This window comes from Mirounga leonina, unplaced genomic scaffold, assembly GCF_011800145.1.
Source record: "Mirounga leonina isolate KUSES-001 unplaced genomic scaffold, KU_Mleo_1.0 Mir_129, whole genome shotgun sequence".
NCBI lineage: Eukaryota > Metazoa > Chordata > Mammalia > Carnivora > Phocidae > Mirounga > Mirounga leonina.
The window spans coordinates 22602825-22622704 of NW_023270323.1; the positions used below are offsets into that span (position 1 = coordinate 22602825).

The following is a 19880-nucleotide window of genomic DNA, read 5'->3' on the forward strand; positions in this document are numbered from 1 at the left end:
TGTCTTAAATTGAATAAAGTCTATAGATTAAATAATGGTATCGAATCACCATTAATTTTCTCTTTTTGATCATTGTAACTCAGGTTATATAAGAACATTTTCTTGTTTCTAGGAAATCCTAGGAAATTGGGTGAAGAATTTTCTAGAATTCTTTATACTCTTCTTGGAACTTCTCTGCAACTCTAAAGTTATTTCAAAATAAAATGTTATAAAAATTAGGGATATAAATACAAATCCTCAAATTGAGAGAGGTGCACTCTTCTGAGCTGAATGTTTGTGCTCCTCCCACCCCAATTCCTATGTTGAACCTAATCCCCAGTGTGATGGTAGTTGGAGTGGGGGTCTTTGGGAAGTGATTAGGACATGAGGGTGGAGCTCTCATGAATGAGATTTTTTTTTTTTTTAAATAAGTACTCCTATTAAAGAGACCCCAGAGAGCGCTCTTGCACCTTCTGTCATGTGAGGGCACAGCTAGAAGGAGACCATCTATAACCAGGAGGGGCTTCTCATCAGACACAGTATCTACTGGTGCCTTAATCTTGGACTTCTCAGCCTCCCGAACTCTGAGAAATAAATGTTTGTCGTTCAAGCCACCCAGTCTGTGATGTTTTTGTCATAGCAGCCCAAACAAAATAAGACATGCACATTAAACAAAATAGTTTTTATAAGAATTCAGGTTAATATTTAAGCATGCTGAAAATTTAAGAGACCTAGGAGTATTTGTTTCTCTCAGGGTTCGTTTCAAAGGGCAGGGGGGCATATTGGATTTGGTGTCATTTCCAGGAACATAGTGCAAGGATGAGGGCCCATACATGCATGGTTAGTGTTGCAATAATATAAAAAGCCACTTCAGCCAGTGCAAGTCCTCAGAGACAGCTAAGCATACCAGTGTCTAGGGGCAGCAGGGAATTGGAAGAAAGGATCCAGTGTAAACATAACTTCCAAGCTGACCATTGCTCTATTGCTCTCTTGGCAGTTTCTTGCTTTCTGTTGCACCCTGTGAAGGTAGGCAGCCCCCCCCCCCCCCCCCCGATCAATAGAGTTTCCTCTTGTCTAATGCTTTGATAACAAATGTTAATTTTACTCAAACAAACAAACAAAAAATCTCTGTTTACATTTGTTTAATGTTGACAGGGCTGCAAAAGGACTTTCATGGGCCCTGGACACTCTTACCTTTATGGGGGTCTCCCATCCTAATCATCTCAGTATTAAAAATTATTTTTGCTATAGCTTGAAATACTTCAACTTTTTCTTCTGTTTTAGGCAAAATTTAGTAGATTTTTGTGAGCCCCCGAAATTTCATCTTTCTCTTTTGTGAGAAAAAAATAAGTCTAACTCTAAATCTTCTTTATTTTGACCTTAAAAGAAATTGAAACATTTTTATGGGTCACTAAAATTATTGTGGGAGCTAGGCACTGTGTCTACTGCACCTAATGCATAAGTCAGCTGGCCCTGACCTGAATCAGATTTTGAATTTTTTATTCTCTATCTCCATACCTCTAAGGAAAGTAATATTTGAATTGATGTAGACATCTGGTTGCTAAAAATCAGATTTTGTTCTATAAGACATATATTTATATGTCCGAATATTAGTTGAATTTTATAGACTTATGTCTCACTATGTGTATCTATATCCGTATATAATTTGTGTTCCATGGGAGCCACAGTTGATAAAAATTGTGTATTAATATTGAACCCGATATTGAACCCATGTGTTTTTCTTAACATTCTGTTCACAAAGGCTCGGACAACTATCATCTCCTGGTTGCTTTGAAGACCCCATGACGCATCCTAGACCCTCCTGAGATCCTGCTCTATAACAAATACAATATATTTTTTAAGATTTTATTTATTTGCCAGAAACAGAGAGAGGGAAGGCGTGCACAAGCAGGGGGAGCGGCAGGCAGAGGGAGAAACAGACTCCCCACTGAGCAAGGAGCCAATGTGGGACTCAATCCCAGGACCCTGGGATCATGACCTGAACTGAAGGCAGATGCTTAACCCACTGAGCCACCCAGGTGTCCCAATAATATTGTATTTTTAGCCTGTGGTTTCTGCACTTGCTCTCTTTCTTTTAATTGCATTAATTCTTTTATATATAAGATATCCCTGTGAAATAGTCATATGTTACTATTAATTTTTTCTGAAGGTGATTTCTTTATTGATGAGATCATAGCTTACCTCCTACAAATAGTGTTATGATGTCACATAGGATTCTGCAAAATCAAATAGAAGAAAAAAAATGCCATATGGAGATTCCATGTTGATTTTAAAAACTACAAATATTAGTCTTTATATAGTAAGGTATTCAAAATTGTCAGTGAGAATCACTTCTTTAAAAAAAGGAAATTGATGTCAAGGGCTGGCCAAAAGTTAGGTCTCTATTTGCAGCAAGCTCTTTCTTAGAATTAAAACATTTTCCACAGTCCTCAAGATCATTGGATTGGATTTTAAAGGGTATCTAACAGAGTTGTGCCCTTTGATGGAACAGTCCCTATCCCCTTACTTGTTTTCACTGCTTCCATCGGGCCAAGTATTGAGTGTAGCTCTTCAGCGCCAGTGCATGAGGACACGTTCCACTCTTTTCCATCCCAAATGTATCAAAGAATTAAGAAAGATTCAGAATAGTTCACACTATAAAAATTGAGAAATCATGTATATGCTTTTAAAAACGTTTCGTTATTTTGCTTCCGCACATGTAGAATGTCTAAGTGCTGGGTATTTATGGTAAACAAAAGAGCAAGAAAAAAAAATCTCTGTCCTCATGAAAGGTAACATGCTACAGATGTCTGTTTTGTTTTAGCTATTGTGACCCTTTACTTCTGAATTCTAGAGCGAAGGCTTCATTTATTTGACATAAGCAAATTCCAAATCACAGTTTGCAGAGCTGGCTAACCTCCATTCTGCAGAGTTAAAATAATTAGAGAAACAGGAGAAAGTTTCTGAAATAACAATTAAATTTGAATTGGAACTAGTGTGATTGAAGCAACTCCAGGTGCATGTTGGCTGACCCCCAGCAATCTGACTCCACATAACCTGGGAATTCCTTTCACCATGACGACTGGGTCCAGTGGCCTTTGGCAGTGTAAGTGAGGTGCCCGTGGCTTCTGGAAAATTGTGAAGAAATCCTGTTGGGATCATTTCAGTTCACCAGGGAACCCCAAAGGACCATGGCAAAGGATTATCTAAAACCGGAGAAATAATTCATCTCAAAAATCTCATTATTTTGGCGTGAAGCTTATTCATGAAGAGACCTCTGCCTGGCTCTGCAGTGGAAGTGGATGCAGAAGTTTCTAGATAGTTTTGAGGAGGTGAGTTGATTTTTCTCAGTTAAAATTCTTCATTTCTCATGCAACTAATAAGGAGGTTTCAGAAGTCAGCTCAATCACCTGATGGAATTGCACTAAGCCTTTTTTCCCTGCTCCTTAAAAGGTTCCTTTCATGTCTTTGCCTCTTCAGTGATAGAAAAGAATAGCAATAGCAGTTTGGCTTTTTTGGTAACTGAAAATGTAGAGCAAAACAGTAAACCTAAGAGTATTAATTTCTCTGAAAAAAAAAAAAAAACACAACAAAGAAGTTCCCTTATGCTTTCTTAGTCCATTGTTTTTAATTGCTTTTAGGGATGAGAAAATTGAATGATATAAAAAGTAAAGGATAATTCCTCCATGGTTTCCCAAAATTTCTTAGTGAACATGCTAATGAAACTTCAAATAAATAAAGTCAGAGCTTTAGCCACGCTGATGGGTCCCCCCTTCGCTCCCCCGCAATTGTCCCATCTTCACGACTGCATCCCTCACTGTACTTAATCTTCAGAGGCTTTCTCTGGCCACCAGAGTACACTAAACCATGGGCTGGAAATACTGGAAATGAATGTCCCTGAAAGCAGCCTCTAACTAATGACCCACTAGGATAGCATACATCTCCCAGCTCCCTCGCCCCTCAGTGGGATAACCCCAATGCACATGTTCCACACGGTTCCAGTGAAGCTCCAGTTAATCCATAGCAATAACTTGTTTAATAACTAACACTTGACTGAGTGCTTTCTCTTTCCTTCACTACTCTCTCCCTATTCCTCCCATGGTTATAGGGATCACTTTCAAAATAAACTATTTACACTTGAATCTGTATCTAAGTGACTGCTCTTAGGAAGACCCTAACTAAGGCAAGGGCTGTGAGTACTCTGGGGGGCTGAAAAGGAACCACTGTGTTCAGTGTCTTGAATTTCTAAAGCAGGGTAAAAATATACCACTTCGTCTCACACAGAATTATGAGAACATGTAAGATGCTTTAAGCTTTTAAGTAGTCATATAAAAGACTACTTTCAAATGTAATTTAGTTCAAATATAATATAATATACATGTATCTAGGCAGTGCATAGATTAGCCAAATGTTAAATATAGCCAAATTATAAAGAAAAGATATTAAGAGGATAATATAACGATTTGGTAGAACATTGTTATTTTAGACTCAGTGATGTTATATTAGAGTGCTCTGCCGTTGCTCTCATCTTTGCTGGTACTCTGCTTAGCCTGCCTTCCATTTTTACTCCATTGTAGCTTGAACCATGAGACTTTTGTGCTAGAGAAACATCCCTGTTATGGCTTTATTATATTTGAAAAGCAAAATAGCAAAGATTCACTTGACAATGTACTCAGTGTCACTCTTGGTTGGTCAAAATTATTTACTATGTACCATAGGTTGTCATTATTTTATTTAGATGGAAGTGTTTTGTCAACACCGTGTTTTATTTATTTAACTTTAAAAAAGATGTTTCTTCATATGCTCTGAGGACGGATTCTTTTCTCTCTACCATTTTGGCAGTTGGGTAATATACATGTTTGCTTCATTCTCTCTTCTTCCTTCCTTCCTTGCTCCCTCCCTTCCTGCCTTTCTTCTGGCCTCCCCTTTTTCTTAACATGCAAGTGTAAACTTTTCTAGAAAGCTTTTTATTTTACCAATCACATTTTGACTTAGAAAGTTTAAAATTTTCTAGGGTAATTCTTATACCTTATACACCTTTGTTTTCAAAACACAGAAGAGAACCAATTCCAGGAAGGATTTATATATTTTAGTCTCTTAGTTTGGGATTTTTTTCTCAAGTCCTCAGTATTAGTGCTTCACGGTTTAGGTACTTGTTCCTGAGGCTGACTTTCGACTATCCATCAACCAGTGGTTGTACACAGCAAGCCTAGACTTCCTAGGCTGTCAGTAGAAGGAGGGAGAAAAATACATTTGATGAATTAATCATTTGGATAAGGAAATGAAATTTACATAAATGTAGCAGAGCAAATCCTCTGACTACACAATCTGGTATAAATTGTGACTGCCTTCAGCTCAGGTCATGATCCCAGGGTCCTGGGATGGAGCCCCACATTGGGCTCCCTGCTTGGTAGGAAGCCTGTTTCTCCCTCTCCCACTCCCCCTGCTTGTGTTCCTGCTCTCACTATCTTTCTCTGTCAAATAAATAAATAAAAATCTTTAAAAAAATAAATTTACACACTTTATTGCATGTCTAATTTGTGTCATATAGTTTACATCTTACTAACTATTGACGATAATGCCACAAAGTAGTTGGTATCCTCATCTCATCAATGAGGAAATTGATGCTCAAAGAAGTTTAATAACTTGCTAAAGTTTATCTGAGTAGTAACAGCATAGAAAAGAAGGCAGGCATATGCTCAAGTAAAAGATAACCTGATTGAATCAATCAGCATGTTTAGTCCCAGCTACCTGATGATGATCTTGGGCCCATACATGAATGAACAAATGAACAAATAAATGAGCTAAGAGAATAGTCTCTCTCTGTTTTAAGAGAGACTAAGATGGAGCTGGTAACTCTGGTCATGTGACTAACAGTTACAGCAGGAAGAAAGGGCATTAGGCAGGAATATTGCTATTTTCTTTAAAGTCCTCGCATATTAGTGCCACAGTAGACCAGTGAGAATTATTTATCTCAATAGAAGATAAGAGATAGGGAAAAAAGAAAATAAAGCATACTCTTTTTCTCTCCTAGGCATCTATAGAAAACCCCATGAGTTGGATTTAAACAGCTTTTACTTGGGGGAAACCCAAGTACCTGGGAAATAGAAGGACAAATTAGAGGAGAAGCTTTGTGCTACAGTCAAGGTGTATTTTCTGGATAGAAAGGATACTTGATATGTATAAAAGAAGCAAGGATTGTTTTGTTGGGAACCAATGGCCTAAGGACATCTATTAAAGAACATTGGCCAGTACAATTATTCTACTTATTATCAGAGCGCTTTTCAGATTGTCATAGTGCAAAAAGTCCTGAAAAAAATGTGACTAACTGTGGGGTTCCATATTTTTTTTTTAAGATTTTATTTATTTGCGAGAGAGAGAATGAGAGACAGAGAGCATGAGAGGAAGGAGGGTCAGAGGGAGAAGCAGACTCCCTGCTGAGCAGGGAGCCCGATGCGGGACTCGATCCCAGGACTCCAGGATCATGACCTGAGCCGAAGACAGTCGCTTAACCAACTGAGCCACCCAGGCGCCCAAGGGTTCCATATTTTTATTGGTCAACTCAGGCTGACAAATATTTAACTGCCATGCCTTTTCATGAACTGTTTAGCTTTCTTTGAAGCCAGGGTTTCATGGTTAGCTTGTGAGATGATAATGCCAGGTACGGAGCTATTGAAGCTTAGAAGAAAACCACTTTTGCTTCCTCAATGAGGTTTTTATGAATTTAAATAGATGCTCCCGGGCTTATCTAAGCAGTCCCAGTAGGATTCAGTATACCTACAAACAAGATGGTCTGTGATGAAACTCACCTGGAAGAGCTAAATTAACCTGGCAATTGGTGGGGGCAGATGCCTCCCTTGTCAGATGCAGTACCAAAAGCAATCACTCTCATAAAAGTAACCACTTTCCAGGAGTCCAGAGGCCAATGATGCAATCTGTGGTGTCCCCGTCCAGTGAGGGACAGTTGCATTACCTTTGTCAGCCTAATTCTACTGTGAAATTCTGGTGACTTTTTTTTTTTTTTTCAGCTATGGATCCGCTGGACCCAGCTTTCTGGTTCCTAGGGAAATTCTCAGAGCTCACCAATGTCTCGCTTTCATTTTATAGTTTTATTAGGGCATAATTTCCCTATAATAACTTTACATATTTAAAATTTATAATCTGATGAACTTTGATATATGTATACGTCCCTGAAACCATCATCAGAGCAAAGATAATGAATATATCCATTACCCTCAAAAGTTTCCCCCTGCCCTTTTGTAAGTCCTCCCTCCAACTCTGCTGCTCAGAAAAACGCTAGTCTGGTCCCCAGAAAAATGTTGGTCTGCGCAGAGGCTTCCACGGAGAATGGTCCTAGAGATCAAGGGGCAGCCTCAGGCTTTGTCTGATCTAGCTCGAAATTCATGCCACATCTCTTGTGCCACATCCTATTTATTAAGAAAGTCACTAATATCAACTCAGAGTCAAGAGGAGGGGAATTTGATTCCTCCTCTCAATGGAAGGAATAGCAAAAAATTTTCCACCATCTTTAAATTACCATATTGAAATTGAAATGATTATAATAGCCTAAACTCCCCATTTTACAGATACAGATACCAAAGCATGGAGTTTTGATGTGACATCAATTTTGAGTAAATACAATTTACTCTAAAACTCCAAATATCATGCTCAAGACTTCAGGAAAGATTTAAGTCAAAAACTTTGTTAGATACCTGACACATTGCTTTTGGCCTCTCTCCAATAAAAAAAAAAAAAATACCTTCAGCAGTTTGCTTAGAGCTTCCCAGGACAAAGCCTTCCAGTTCCTATCTACTTCTCAAGAGGGCTAGGAAAAGAAAAACTCCAATCTTCAAGCTGTATGGGAAATTCTCACAGATGCCACAGAAAGGGATGTGATCATTGCAAACATTCTGCATTTTATGTTGTCTGCCATGTTTTTCACCATTGCAATTTCATATTGCAAACCTTCCGGGGTATGACTGAGAAATGAGAGCAGCACTCCAAAACATCTGAAGAGGATTTAGATCATTAAAGCGTTGTCACAGATCGGCTTCTCAAGAAGCAGACGCTGACGTTCTAGAGATCTGGTGTACAACAATGTGCATATAGTTAAGATCATTGTGCTGTCCACTTAAACTTGGCTAAGGTGATAGATTTCATGTCATGTGTTTTTTTACCACAAACACACAGGATGCAGATTGTGAAATGATTTTGAATTTAAAGACATTTTATGGGGGGGAGGAGCAAGATGGTGGAGGAATAGGAGAACTAAATTTCATCTGGTCCCAGGAATTCAGCTGGATAGGGATCAAACCATCTGAACACCTACGAACTCAACAGGAGATTGAAGAAAAGAATAGCAACAACTCTCTGAACAGAAAAGCGACCACTTTCTGGAAGGAAGGACATGCAGAGAAGTGAATCCAAGGCGATATTCGGGAGGATAGACGGCGGGGGAGGGGGCCTCCGTCAGCCGCTACCGGCAAGTGATAGAGCAGCGGAGCACAATATCGGAACTTTTAGAAGTCTGCTCCGCTGAGGGATGTCGCTCCAGTGGCTAAGCCAGGGGTGGAACCCTCATTGGGACAGTGTGATCTCAGGACCCTTGGGGTCACAGAAAGACCGGGGGTGCCTGAGTGCAGCAGAGCTCCCAGGTATCGGAGCGGGGAAGCCGGCTGCAGAGACGGAGCTGAGGTGCGGGCTCTCAGCTCAGGGTTGCCATAAACCGTGATCCGCGGCACAGTCGGGCCCCTGCTCCTCCAGCAGGGACCCAACAAGCGGCAGGTCCGGGGAGACTCACCTTCCTCCCACAGGAGGAGCCGCGCGGGAGCGCACCGCAGGGATCTGCTGGGTTTGGAGACTCCACATGGGGTCGGGTGCCAGAGATAGAAATGCTTGGTCACAGGCCAGGTGAGCACAGAGTGCGGCCAGAGACCGGGGAGACGGGAGTGACCGACTGTTTTTCTCTGGGGGCTCACTGAGGAGTGGGACCCCGAGTTCTCAGCTCCTCTGGGGTGGAGATTGGGAGGCCGCCATTATCACTCTCCTCCTCCAAAGCTGTACGGGAAGCTTGCAGGGAACAAAAGCTCCTGAGAGCAAACCTGAGCAGATTACTTAGCCCAGGCCTGGCAAGGGCGGGGCAATTCCACCTCCGGCAAAGACATCTGGGACCCACGGCAACAGGCCCTCCCCGAGAAGATCAGCAAGAACAGCCAGCCAAGACCAAGTTTACCCATCAATGAGAACGGCAGAACTCCAGAGCTAGGGGAATATTGCACATAGAATTCATGGCTTTTTTACCATGACTCTTTAGTCTTTCAAAGTTAATTTTTTTAATTTTCTTTTTTTTGAATTTATCTTTTTCCCTTTTTTAACCAATATCTTATCAATCCCTTTTTAAAAAATCTTTTTTATTTTTAATTTTTATAGTCATATTCTATCCCTTCATAGTAGTTAACCTTTTTTTGGTATATATATAAGTTGTTCTCTCTTTAAAATTTTGGGATACAGTTTTTTCTAAAAAGACCAAAATATACCCTAAACCTCTAGTGTATGGCTTTGTTCTAGTCTCCTGCCTGATCACATTCTCTCCCTTTCTTTTTTCTAATTACTCTTCTTTCTTTTTTCAACCAACTTCTTATCTTATCAATTACTTTTATAAAATCTTTTATAATTTTCATCTTTACAGTCATATTCCATCCCTTCATCATATTTACCCTTATTTTTATACATATATAAGCTTTTCTTTCTTTAAAATTTTGAGAGGCACTTTCCTCTAACAGACCAAAATATGCCCAAAATCTAGAGTGTGGCAGTGATATATGCACCAGCCTGATCATATTTGATCATATTCTTTTTTTTTTTTATTATCTTTTTCTTTTTTTTCCTCTCTTTTCTTTCTTTCCCTTTCTTTCCCCCTGGTTTCAGGTCTCTTCTGATTTGTTTAGTGTATATTATTCTGGGGTCATTGTTACCCTGTTAGCATTTTGTTCTCTCATTCATCTATTATCATCTGGACAAAATGACAAGACAGAAAAAATCACCTCAAAAAAAAGAACAAGATGCAGTACCGACTGCCAGGGACCTAATCAATATGGACATTAGTAAGATGTCGGATCTAGAGTTCAGATTCATCACTTTAAAGATACTAGCTGGGCTTGAAAAAAGCATGGAAAATATTAGAGAAACCCTTTCTGGAGAAATAAAAGAACTAAAATCTAAACAAGTTGAAATCAAAAAGGCTATTAATGAGGTGCAATCAAAAATGGGGGCACTAACTGCTAGGATAAATGAGGCAGAAGAGAAATTAGTAATATAGAAGACCAAATAATGGAAAATAAAGAAGCTGAGAAAAAAAGAGATAAACAACTACTGGATCACGAGGGCAGAATTCAAGAGATAAGTGATACCATAAGATGAAACAATATTAGAATAATTGGGATCCCAGAAGAAGAAGAAAGAGAGAGAGGGGCAGAAGGTATATTGGAGCAAATTAGAGCAGAGAACTTCCCTAATTTGGAGGAAGGAAACAGGCATCAAAATCCAGGAGGCACAGAGAACCCCTCTCAAAATCAATAAAAATAGGTCCACACCCCGACATCTAATAGTAAAACTTATGAGTCTCAGAGACAAAGAGAAAATCTTGCAAGCAGCTTGGAACAAAAGATCTGTAACCTACAATGGTAGAAACATTAGATTGGCCACAGACCTATCCACAGAGACCTGGCAAGCCAGAAAGGACTGGCATGATATATTCAGAGCACTAAAGGAGAAAAATATGCAGCCGAGAATACTATATCCAGCTAGGCTGTCATTGAAAATAGAAGGAGAGATAAAAAGCTTCCAGGACAAACAAAAACTAAAGGAATTTGCAAACACGAAACCAGCCCTACAAGAAATATTGAAAGGGGTCCTCTAAGCAAAGAGAGAGCCTAAAAGCAACATAGACCAGAAAGGAACACAGACAATACACAGTAACAGTCATCTTACAGGAAATACAATGGCACTAAATTCCTATCTTTCAATAGTTACCCTGAATGTAAATGGGCTAAATGCCCCAATCAAAAGACACAGGCTATCAGATTGGATAAAAAAAAACAAGACCCATCAATATGCTGTCTGCAAGAGACTCATTTTAAACCCAAAGACACCCCCAGATTGAAAGTGAGGGGGTGGAAAACCATTTACCATGCTAATGGACACCAAAAGAAAGCTGGGGTGGCAATCCTTCTATCAGACAAATTAGATTTTAAACCAAAGACTCTAATAAGAGATGAGGAAGGACACTATATCCCACTTAAAGGGTCTATCCAACAAGAAGATCTAACAATTGTAAATATCTATGCCCCGAACATGGGAGCAGCCAATTATATAAGGCAATTCATAAGAAAAGCAAAGAAACACATCGACAACAATACAGTAATAGTGGGGGACTTTAACATCCCCCTCACTGAAATGGACAGATCATCTAAGCAAAAGATCAACAAGGAAATAAAGACTTTAAATGACACACTGGACCAAATGGACTTCACAGACATATTCAGAACATTCCATCCCAAAGCAACAGAATACACATTCTTCTCTAGTGCCCATGGAACATTCTCCAGAATCGATCACATCCTAGGTCACAAATCAGGTCTCAACCAGTACCAAAAGATTGGGATCATTCCCTGCCTGTTTTCAGAGCACAATGCTGTGAAACTAGAACTCAATCACAAGAGGAAAGTCGGAAAGAACTCAAATACTTGGAGGCTAAAGAGCATCCTACTAAAGAATGAATGGGTCAACCAGGAAATGAAAGAAGAATTAAAAAAATTCATGGAAACCAATGAAAATAAAAACACAACTGTTCAAAATCTTTGGGATGCAGCAAAGGCAGTCCTAAGAGGAAAGTATATAGCAATACAAGCCTTTCTCAAGACACAAGAAAAGTCTCATATACACAACCTAACCCTACACCTAAAGGGGCTAGAGAAAGAACAGCAAATAAAGCCTAAACCCATCCGGAGAAGAGAGATAATAAAGTTCAGAGCAGAAATCAATGAAATAGAAACCAAAAGAACAGTAGAACAGATCAACGAGACTAGGAGCTTGTTCTTTGAAAGAATTAATAAGATTGATAACCAGGCTTATCAAAAAGAAGAGAGAAATGACCCAAATGAATAAAATCATGAATGAAAGAGGAGAGATCACAACCAACACCAAAGAAATACAAACAATTATAAGAACATATTAGGAGCAACTCTATGTCAGCAAATTAGATAACCTGGAAGAAATGGATGCATTCCTAGAGATGTAGAGACACCAAAACTGAACCAGGAAGAAATAGAAAATCTGAACAGACCTATAACCACTAAGGAAATTGAAGCAGTCATCAAAAATCTCCCAACAAACAAGAGCCCAGGGCCAGATGGCTTCCCAGGGGAATTCTACCAAACATTTCAAGAAGAATTAATACCTATTCTTCTGAAACTGTTCCAAAAAATAGAAATGGAAGGAAAACTTCCAAACTCGTTTTAGGAGGCCAGCATTACCTTGATCCCAAAACCAGACAAAGACCCCATCAAAAAGGAGAATTACTGATCAATATCCCTGATGAACATGGATGCAAAAATTCTCACCAAAATACTAGCCAATAGGATCCAACAGTACATTAAAAGGATTATTCACCACGACCAAGTGGGATTTATCCCTGGGCTGCAAGGTTGGTTCAACATCCACAAATCAATCAACGTGATACAATACATTAACAAAAGAAAGAACAAGAACCATCTGATCCTCTCAATAGATGCAGAAAAAGCATCTGACAAAGTACAGCATCCTTTCTTGATCAAAACTCTTCACAGAGTAGGGATAGAGAGTACATACCTCAATATCATAAAAGCCATCTATGAAAAACCCACAGCGAATATCATTCTCAATGGGGAAAAACTGAGAGCTTTCCCCCTATGGTCAGGAACACGGCAGGGATGTCCACTATCACCACTGCTATTCAACATAGTATTAGAAGTCCTAGCCACAGCAATCAGACAACAAAAAGAAATAAAAGGCATCCGAATCGGCAAAGAAGAAGTCAAACTCTCACTCTTTGCAGATGATATGATGCTTTATGTGGAAAACCCAAAAGACTCCACCCCAAAACTGCTAGAACTCACACAGGAATTCAGTAAAGTGGCAGGATATAAAATCAATGCACAGAAATCAGTGGCATTCCTATACACCAACAACAAGACAGAAGAAAGAGAACTTAAGGAGTTGATCCCATTTACAATTGCACCCCAAACCATAAATACCTAGGAATAAATCTAACCAAAGAGGCAAAGGAGCTGTACTCAGAAAACTATAAAATACTCATGAAAGAAATTGAGGAAGATTCAAAGAAATGGAAAAACTTTCCATGCTCATGGATTGGAAGAACAAATATTGTGAAGATGTCAGTGTTACCTAGAGCAGTCTACACATTTAATGCAATCCCCATCAAAATACCATCCACTTTTTTTTATCAGACTCAACACCCAAAGAACAAATGATCCAATCAAGAAATGGGCAGAAGACATGAACAGACATTTTTCCAAAGAAGACATCCTAATGGCCCACAGACACATGAAAAAGTGCTCAACATCGCTCGGCATCAGGGAAATCCAAATCAAAACCTCAATGAGATACCACCTCACACCAGTCAGAATGGCTAAAATTAACAAGTCAGGAAATGACAAATTTGGCAAGGATGCAGAGAAAGGGGAATCCTCCTACACTGTTGGTGGGAATGCAAGCTGGTGCAGCCATCTGGAAAACAGTATGGAGGTTCCTCAAAAGTTGAAAATAGAGCTGCCCTATGACCCAGCAATTGCACTACTGGGTATTTACCCCAGAGATACAAATGTAGTGATCCAAAGGGGTACATGCACCCCGATGTTTATAGCAGCAATGTCCACAATAGCCAAAGTATGGAAAGAGCCAAGATGTCCATCAACAGATGAATGGATAAAGAAGATGTGGTATATATATACAATGGAATATCATGCAGCCATCAAAAGGAATGAAATCTTGCCATTTGCAATGATGTAGATGGAACTGGAGGGTATTATGCTGAGCAAAATAAGTCAATCAGAGAAAGACAAGTATCATATGACCTCACTGATATGAGGAATTCTTAATCTCAGGAAACAAACTGAGGGTTGCTGGAGTGGTGGGGGGTGGGAGGGATGGGGTGGCTGTGTGATAGACATTGGGGAGGGTATGTGCTATGGTGAGCACTGTGAATTGTGTAGACTGATGAATCACAGACCTGTACCCCTGAAACAAATAATACATTATATGTTAAAAAGAAGAAGAAGATAGTAGGAAGGGAGAAATGAAGGGAGGGAAATCGGTGGGGGAGACGAACCATGAGAGACTACGGACTCTGAGAAACAAACTGAGTGTTCCAGAGGGTGGGGGGATGGGTTAGCCTGGTGATGGGTATTAAAGAGGGTACGTACTGAATGGAGCACTGGGTGCTATACGCAAACAACGAATCATGGAACACTACATCAAAAACTAATGATGTAATGTATGATGATTAACATAACAATAAAAACCCAATTTCTTTTCTTTTTTTTTTAAAGATTTTATTTTATTTATTTGACAGAGAGAGAGAGAGAGAGAGACAGCTAGAGAGGGAACACAAGCAGGGGGAGTGGGAGAGGGAGAAGCAGGCTCCCGGCCGAGCAGAGAGCCCGATGCAGGGCTCGATCCCAGGACCCTGGGATCATGACCTGAGCCGAAGGCAGACGCTTAATGACTGAGCCACCCAGGCACCCCAAAAAACCCAATTTCTACTGGGACAAATTTTGCAACCTAAAAATAAAAAAATAAAAAAAAAAGATTTTATGGATCAAAACCTATGAAAAGAAGGGGGAGGGAACAGGATTGGGCAGAAGAGAACAGTTGCATTGCAATGTAAACCCTGTATAAACTTAGACAACCCAGCATGGTAAGCCCCAGAGCAAACACTGTCGTCCCACCTAGAGCTGAAATGACCCACCTTTATACCCTCATTGAGCCACTGGATGCAGTGTTCCCCAGGAAGTGTGCGACTTTGGTCAATGCAAGTGTCTGCAGCTGAAACAGCAAGTTCTTCCTTGAAGGGGAATCTGGGCAGTGGAACTCCATGTGTACTGCCATCACTGGGGACAGGAAATACAGTAACAACATAGGGGAAAAGTAATGACTTTTCTTTTGAAGATATCACCTGAAATCCCGGAAGGAATTTCTATAGAAATATAGAAATAGAGCACATGATTCACTAATAATTTCAGCACACTGATAATAGAATCCAAAGGTATTTAGTATTAATTCTAGCTAGAAAATATCTGCTTTTTGTTTTCACACACACACATGCACACACACACAAACACACACATATACACACATACCCTCTTTTAACTTAACATAGATAAAGGTAAAAAATAAGATCATAGCATTACGAGTATGGGGAATGTAATATATTTATGCTTTTTAAATTTCTATACTATTGAGTTTATTCATATTATCATCTCTTATGGTTCTTTCTACATTTTAATGTTTTCCTATTAATTTGTGTTTTTGTAAAAACAGAGTCTCTAATCCAAAATACACTAATAAGATGCACCTCGAGGGGCACCTGGGTGGCTCAGTTGGTTAAGCGGCTGCCTTCGGCTCAGGTCATGATCTCAGGCTCCTGGGATTGAGCCATGAGTCAGGCTCCCTGCTGAGTGGGGAGTCTGTTTCTTCCTCTCCCCCTGCTTGTGCTCTCTCTCTCTGTCAAATAAATAAATAAAATTTGAAGCTTTAAAATGTTACAAAAGGGTAAATATGTTGATTTACTTCTTAATATTTTCATGTAATTTTGCACTTTCATATAGAGCGACACTGCTTTCCACATTTTCAAGCAGAATATTTTGAGGCTTCCTAAGATCACACTTGCTCTCTTCATGAACTTAAATGAATTACTTATTTCTTCTAAATCTCAGTTGCCTCGTCTGTAAAATGGAGATCTGATGGCACTTACTTAATAGGATCTCTCTGAGCATTAAATGGTATAGTATGTGCCAAAGGCTTATGGCAGTGGCTGGCACATAGAAACAAGTCAGTAGTGTCACTGAGTATATGGTGATACTGGTAACCATCCCTTCATTAGCAAAAATCAGCTATTGCCATAGGATACCCTTTTGCAAAAGGTATTTGTTGAAAATTAATGATTTAGAAATGGAAACCAAAATTGTAATCCCAGGGTTCAGTTTCCAGGACTTTTCTTCATCCATCACCAGGTGGCCCCACATCTTTAGCCCTCTTGGCTCTGTACTCATTGAAAATGAATCAGGTGGCAAGAAGACACTGCCGCAAAAATCCGTGGTGATAATAATCCAAAGTGCAGATGGTCCACTTAATAATCAGTTGTGCATTTGGCTAGAAGAGAGAAAAGCAAGCTTCATAGGTTTTAAATGGGCAAGAGAGCTGTTAAATGTGTCTAGACATTTTTCTTCAAGATTAGTCTCAATAAAAGAGGTAAATAAATCATCCTATTAACGTTGAACCCTTCAAATAGTACATGGCCTAGCATGCTGGGCTGAGAAAAATCTCTAATCTTTACCTTTTCTCTCTTTTATAAATTGGTTAGTTAACAATTACTCATTTCTTGGCTTTACCTGAGTACTTACAAAACAGTTTCAGAACCCTTTCCTCCTCTTCTTCTACCTGGAACACAGAGCAAAACTACAGATTGTACATTCTCAAAGATCCTGTCAAGAAAGATCCTGTCAGATTAAAGGTTTTGTTACATCATGACTGATTCATTATTTCTTTCTCTTATCTCAGAATCTTTGACGTCTTCAAATGGAGCCTCAAAAATTTCCTTTCAGACAATGAAAAATTCTTTCCAGGCTAGGTAATGTAATGCTAGAAGAAATGCTTGGCCATTGATTGCAACTGATACATAATATTTGAATAAATGGTGAAAGAATTAATATGGTGGAACTGAGCATATAAGAACCACCATATGGTAGTATTAGTGGTTAAGAGTCTTAGCGCTAGAGTTGAAGGTTTGGTATTCAAGTTGAATGTAATAGCAGTGTAGCTTGGGTAAGTCACTTCCAGGTAATCATACTTCTTTCATGAAGGTTTTTGTGAGAATTAAATGAGATCATATGTAAAGTGCTGAACATTTTGCCTGGAACATGGTAAGGACGTAATAGTGCCTTTCATTACCATCACTGCTTTGACTCACGGTATCATGGGATGATGACAATAATTAATTTCATCTTCAATGGAAAGATCTAAATATATCCGTGCTGATTTTTCTCAACTGATTCTGAATTGAGCCTCAAAAACCAGCTTTAAATGGTGGGATATCTTCCATGTTTGTTTTTGCAGACGGAGAGGTGGTCAGAAGGGTGGACAGCCCAGCATTGCTTGAAAGAGTGCAGCCTGGAATTCAACTGGATGGTCTGAGTATATGTATATTTTTCTCTTACTTATTTCTTTATTAATTTAATTTAATTTAATTTAATTTAATTTAATTTTTAGCTTATTTATCTGAGTATATGGTTAGCCAAAATATAGATAATTACATTTTGAGTGAATTCACAGACTTTTCAAAGTAAATGAGAGAGACTTGTTTTGATTGTGTCCACTCATATTTGATTTTCCACACATATTTGATTTTTATCTCAGGAACAGATGTAGAAATAAGACAGAATTGTAGAACTTACTCTAGCAAAGTCTTTCCTGCATCTGTCTTGTAAGTAAGAAGGTAAAATTAGACACTCTAACTGTAGTGTGGATAAATCACAATTCATAATCATATGTGACTCATCTTATGTCCAAAATTTCCAGCTTAATGTTTTACGTGAATTGTTGATTCTATTGTCAGTTAATTTGTGGCAGGGACTTTTGCGGCTAGCCATCAGGACAACTAGATGGAGGGCATATTTTGATATTCTTCCCGCATTTTAGAGAAGGCTGTTCAGTGCTTCTTTTTGAAGATAAATGTGTTATTAAGATAGTCACTTTCATCAAGTAGTTATATGCCTAAAACAATTCAAGATGGATTCAAATGCAATATTTATTATACATGATATTTTGAAACTTACCAAAAACTAAATGGCACTTTTAAAAACTAAAAATTTGAACAAAGTTTAGCATAAATGGTCACTTATATACCTATAGAGTTAATAATATATGCATATATGCCAGGCACTATGTTGCAGATTTTTAATATTATTTCATTGAATTTTAAAGACAATTTAATGAGGATTATTATCCCCATTTGACATATGAGAAAACCAAAGGCTTAGTATACTAGATCAGTGGTTTTCAAAATGTTGACTATGTACTATTTTATTATGTATGTAATAACTGATACATGCAAAACAAAAACACTTACCAAAGATATAAAGTTTAAAGCATAATGAAAACCATAATCAAAACACACACTCATGATTGCACACCATGAGCATCAGATCTAGAGCTTTATCACTATTATCAAATATATCTATGTTCCTCCACTATTCTGTTCCTCTGCTTCCAGAGTTAATTACAATCCTAAACTTTGCTTTATTCTTACAGTTAGAAGTGTAGCTATTTTCCAAAGCCATGCTGTGTCTTCTGTTCTTTCTCTGGTCACAGTTATTTGTAACATTGTTTTAGTTTGTATAAAAGTGCATCAATGTTTCATTAGTCATTGACTTAATATAAACACACTAAGCATATTCTTGGATTTTGTACTTCCTGCTCAGAATTCATCAGTTGGTTTTGTGGTTTTCACTTAGTAGTTACACATGATTTCTTGACAGTCATTTACTTTGTACTGATTCAATGGGGAAAATTCAATTTAGCATTACACTTTAAAATAATTTTCTTGAAACTCCAAAATTTGAGATTGAGCAGGAGTAACATCAAATATGCCTCCTCGTAATTTTTTTAACCGGTTTATTATGTTGTCAATGGGAATATTGAAAATACAATAAACCATGCACGAAAAATCCTGCTGCTTGTATCTCAGAACTAGCAGATTGCAGAAAACTCTTCAGCTTTTACTTTGGCTACTCTTGCAATATACCTGCAACTTGCCAGGCACTGGCCACAGAATTTCTGCGGAGTATATCATTCCATATTTTTCTTATCTGAATTGTTGATAGAATGGATACTTTATGGCCCTTCCTTCCTTTCCTAGATCAAATATTTATCCAACAGCCAACAAGTGCTGGAAACTATACCCAAATCTCGGGCTTCAAATGTGAAAGGATATGATCCAAGATGACAGGAGACCACGCAGTTTTAAGAGGACACAAGTGAATGTGCTTATTGTTAAATTAATTTAATAAAACATTAGCTCCAGAATGTCATGGAATTTTAAGGAGTTTATGTGGATGCTGTGGGTATCTGGAATTCTGGGTGAGGTGTTGTGACAGGCAGCTGCTGCCTTGAGCAGATGTCAGTGGAGGGGTGAATGCTGGGCATCTCCTCTCCCATGTTATCCTTTATGGTCAACAAGATCCACACAGCGAATCACACAGGTGCGCGGCACTTTAAGCAAGGCTTGAGAGCAGCTGAAGAAAAAGTATGGAGGGAGCCTGGAGTAACTGCTTACACAAGAAAGTAAGGAAGTGCTTAAAAACGGAGAGGGATTTGTTGAAAGGACAAAGGAGCCAGCTTGAGGAAGTTGTCCTCATGGGGAAGGGAAGGTGTGAGCAAAGATCTCAAGGAAGTGAGGGACTTAGCCAAGCAGATACCTGGTGGAAGAGAATTCCAAAGCAGAATAAATAGTTGTAAAATGGAAGTGTGGTGGCTGGATGTTTAAGGAAGAGTAAGGAGCCCTGTGTGGCTGGAGTGAGCGAGCAAGGGGGAAAACACTGTCAAAAATGTGACCAGAGAAAGAACAG

At 38.9% G+C, this 19880-nt stretch overlaps 1 protein-coding gene and 1 long non-coding RNA gene across 3 annotated transcripts in view; one reads left to right on the top strand and one right to left on the bottom strand.

Annotated features, from left to right (window-relative positions):
- Positions 1-19880, bottom strand: part of CXCL1 (C-X-C motif chemokine ligand 1) — a 107136-nt gene that overhangs the window by 25228 nt on the left and 62028 nt on the right. Inside the window, exon 5 of one of the 2 annotated variants that reach the window (XM_035004809.1) lies at positions 16377-16407. The exons of the other annotated variant lie outside the window; for it this stretch is intronic. Within the exon in view, the coding sequence (XP_034860700.1) occupies positions 16392-16407 (16 nt within the window). The 3' untranslated portion in view covers positions 16377-16391. Of the gene's footprint in view, positions 1-16376; positions 16408-19880 lie in introns of those variants that run through there. 2 annotated transcript variants of the gene reach the window in all.
- LOC118010455 overlaps positions 3193-19880 on the top strand; it is a 43835-nt gene continuing 27147 nt past the window's right edge. Inside the window, exons 1-2 of the long non-coding RNA XR_004679206.1 lie at positions 3193-3311; positions 17371-17442. This is a non-coding gene — a long non-coding RNA (uncharacterized LOC118010455). The remainder of the gene's footprint in view (positions 3312-17370; positions 17443-19880) is intronic.